The sequence below is a fragment of the Penaeus monodon genome, chromosome 39, assembly GCF_015228065.2.
Source record: "Penaeus monodon isolate SGIC_2016 chromosome 39, NSTDA_Pmon_1, whole genome shotgun sequence".
Classification (NCBI taxonomy): Eukaryota; Metazoa; Arthropoda; class Malacostraca; order Decapoda; family Penaeidae; genus Penaeus; species Penaeus monodon.
Genome location: NC_051424.1, coordinates 18568833 through 18571332, shown reverse-complemented (window position 1 = coordinate 18571332; position 2500 = coordinate 18568833). Strand labels below are relative to the sequence as shown.

Below are 2500 nucleotides of genomic sequence, written 5' to 3'. Positions count from 1 at the left end.
TGCAATTTTTATCTATGATTCCTAATGAACATATCTTTGACACCCAATTTTTGTCTTCTATGACTTGCCCAAAGTTTAAACTCCAAATTCTTGTTCACACTTTCACAGTTAATTGTACAATGTGAGACAAGTCCAATTCATAATGACTGGAAGGCCTGTCAAAAAGTGATGGGATCCTTTCCTATAACTTCTTCAGGATGAACCCTAACCCCAACTGCTCTTGTAGGCCCTCCTTTGTCTAAGCTAATCACACAGTTATGTTATCCCATCTCCCTTCTTGTGACTGATAGGCAGTCAGTTTAATTTTTAACATATTCTAAGGATTTGGCCAGAAAAAGTTTCATTACTAAAATCAAATCTGTTCAACTTTCTATGTGTGTCCTTCCTCTGCTTACAGCTCACAACATAGACTAATAAGGGAGAGATGATTGTAAACATAGGGCCAGAAGAGTTGGTGGGACAGGGTTGCTACTTCACTTAATTGGTCTTTGCTCACCTCACCCTCATGCAAAATATACTTATTTCTTTATTTTCATTTAAAGAAGATATTCACATATTTGTATTAAAAAAAGAAGAAAACAAAAAACAAAAAAAATGGAAGAGCGAATCCAAATGTGAATACTTAAAAACGCAGTGAACATTTGCAGCTGTGAATGCATATTTTGTCCTGGCAATCCATTCATCTTTTCCTCTTCCCACATTCACAAACACTTTACTGTTAAGTAAGCATTAATCCATATTACTTTTTATCATTATCTATACATCCATATAGCTATAAATACAATGAAATACATATTTCATGGTTTCATATGACAAAACAAATAATCTTCTAAATATTAATTTACATACATACCAATCTATCCCCTTTTTTATTCATATGCAAGAGGCAACTTTTAAAACTTTATACTCTATTGACATGTATTTGACAGATGACCATGAACTATACATCTTCTGGTGTGTAAAGCCGAGGTCCTTAAATACTTCTAACCAAAATTTACCTTCCAGAAATAAAAAATCACCCATTTTTCTGCAGCTGGGGGTGAGAGACAAGCTGAAGGGTTTGTGGTTCTTTGGAGGGGGGGGGGGGGGTAGGAAACACTGTCTTTAAGAAATGCAGACAATGATAATATCAATTTTATGTACAATGAAGATAATTACATTAATAAAGAAAAGGAAATTTTACATATGATAAATCTCAGGTTTTTCTCAATTTCTCTATTCTTATGTCCTGGGATGATAACCTGCACTGAAAAGATTAAATATGAATGACAGTTGATGATAACAAAAATATAAAATAATAATAATAATAATAATAATAATAATACAATAACAATAATAAATTAAAAAACAAAAATACTAATGATGATGATGATGAACAATAACAACAATAATAATAATAATAATAATAATAATAAAAATAACAATAATGATGATGATGATGATGATACTAATAACAATGATAATGATCAAAATAACAATAATAATATCAATAATAATGATAATGATAATGATAATAATAATAACAATAATAATATTAACAGAATGTAAAAAATGATAACACGAGAAGTACTGATATTACCACTGCTACAACTACTACAACAGCTACATTCAAGTACTAATGCAATTGCTAACTAAAACTACCTAAATTAATGTCAGTGAAAATAACAATTAAATATTCTATAAATAAAAATAAAATACAGTTCCAAAAAAAGCAGAGCAGGTAACTAGGCTTTCACAATGTACTCGTAATTCTCTGCGTTGCTCTGCTTTTAAAACATAATTACAGAGAGTAATGCATCTAATTAGAATGTACATGCATTTAGGAGGAGAGCAGTTAAATGTTTTAAGTTATCTACAACTTATATAAAAAGTGTTTTCCAGATATATATTGAGAAAATATGAAATGAACTACGGTAGGTAGATGGCTATTTTGTAATAACTAAATGGCAGAGAGGTCAATGTGAATACAAGATGCTCAAAAGGATGTTCAACAAAATAATTCAGTTTAACACACCTGTGAAGACATGTTCTCTGTTGTGGCCTAGCTGGCCTCTGTTGCGGATTGAGACGCATAATGATATCATCATCATCATGGCAATATTCATGACGATACTTTGAAACAACAATGGCAGTTCAAACCAGTGGCCAAACCTGGGAAGAAGGAAATAGTAGTAGTAACAACAATAATAATTATAATAACAATAATAATGATAAAAGGAATAACAATAAAAATAATAACTATTTTAACAATAACAATAATAATAATAATAATAATAATAATAATAATAATAACAACAACAATAATAATCATAATAACAAGAAATCTATGCTAATAGTTAAAAAGGGATATTTTTGCACCACACACTGCAACATATGAATATTTCAAAATTATATGATCTTGTATACACCACAGCAAGGGAGGAGTTGTATTCTGAAAACTTATCTTTATTTTTGAAGAGAAAAGGATGAACCATCTGTATTCAGCATATACCAGGCAGCA

At 30.1% G+C, this 2500-nt stretch overlaps 1 protein-coding gene across 2 annotated transcripts in view; it reads right to left on the bottom strand.

The window, feature by feature from the left end:
- The window catches only part of LOC119597391 (solute carrier family 66 member 2-like), a 25945-nt gene that overhangs the window by 12293 nt on the left and 11152 nt on the right, over window positions 1–2500 (bottom strand). For both annotated transcript variants that reach the window (XM_037946957.1, XM_037946958.1), the window contains one exon: window positions 2015–2151. In XM_037946957.1, the coding sequence (XP_037802885.1) occupies window positions 2015–2151 (137 nt within the window). The remainder of the gene's footprint in view (window positions 1–2014; window positions 2152–2500) is intronic.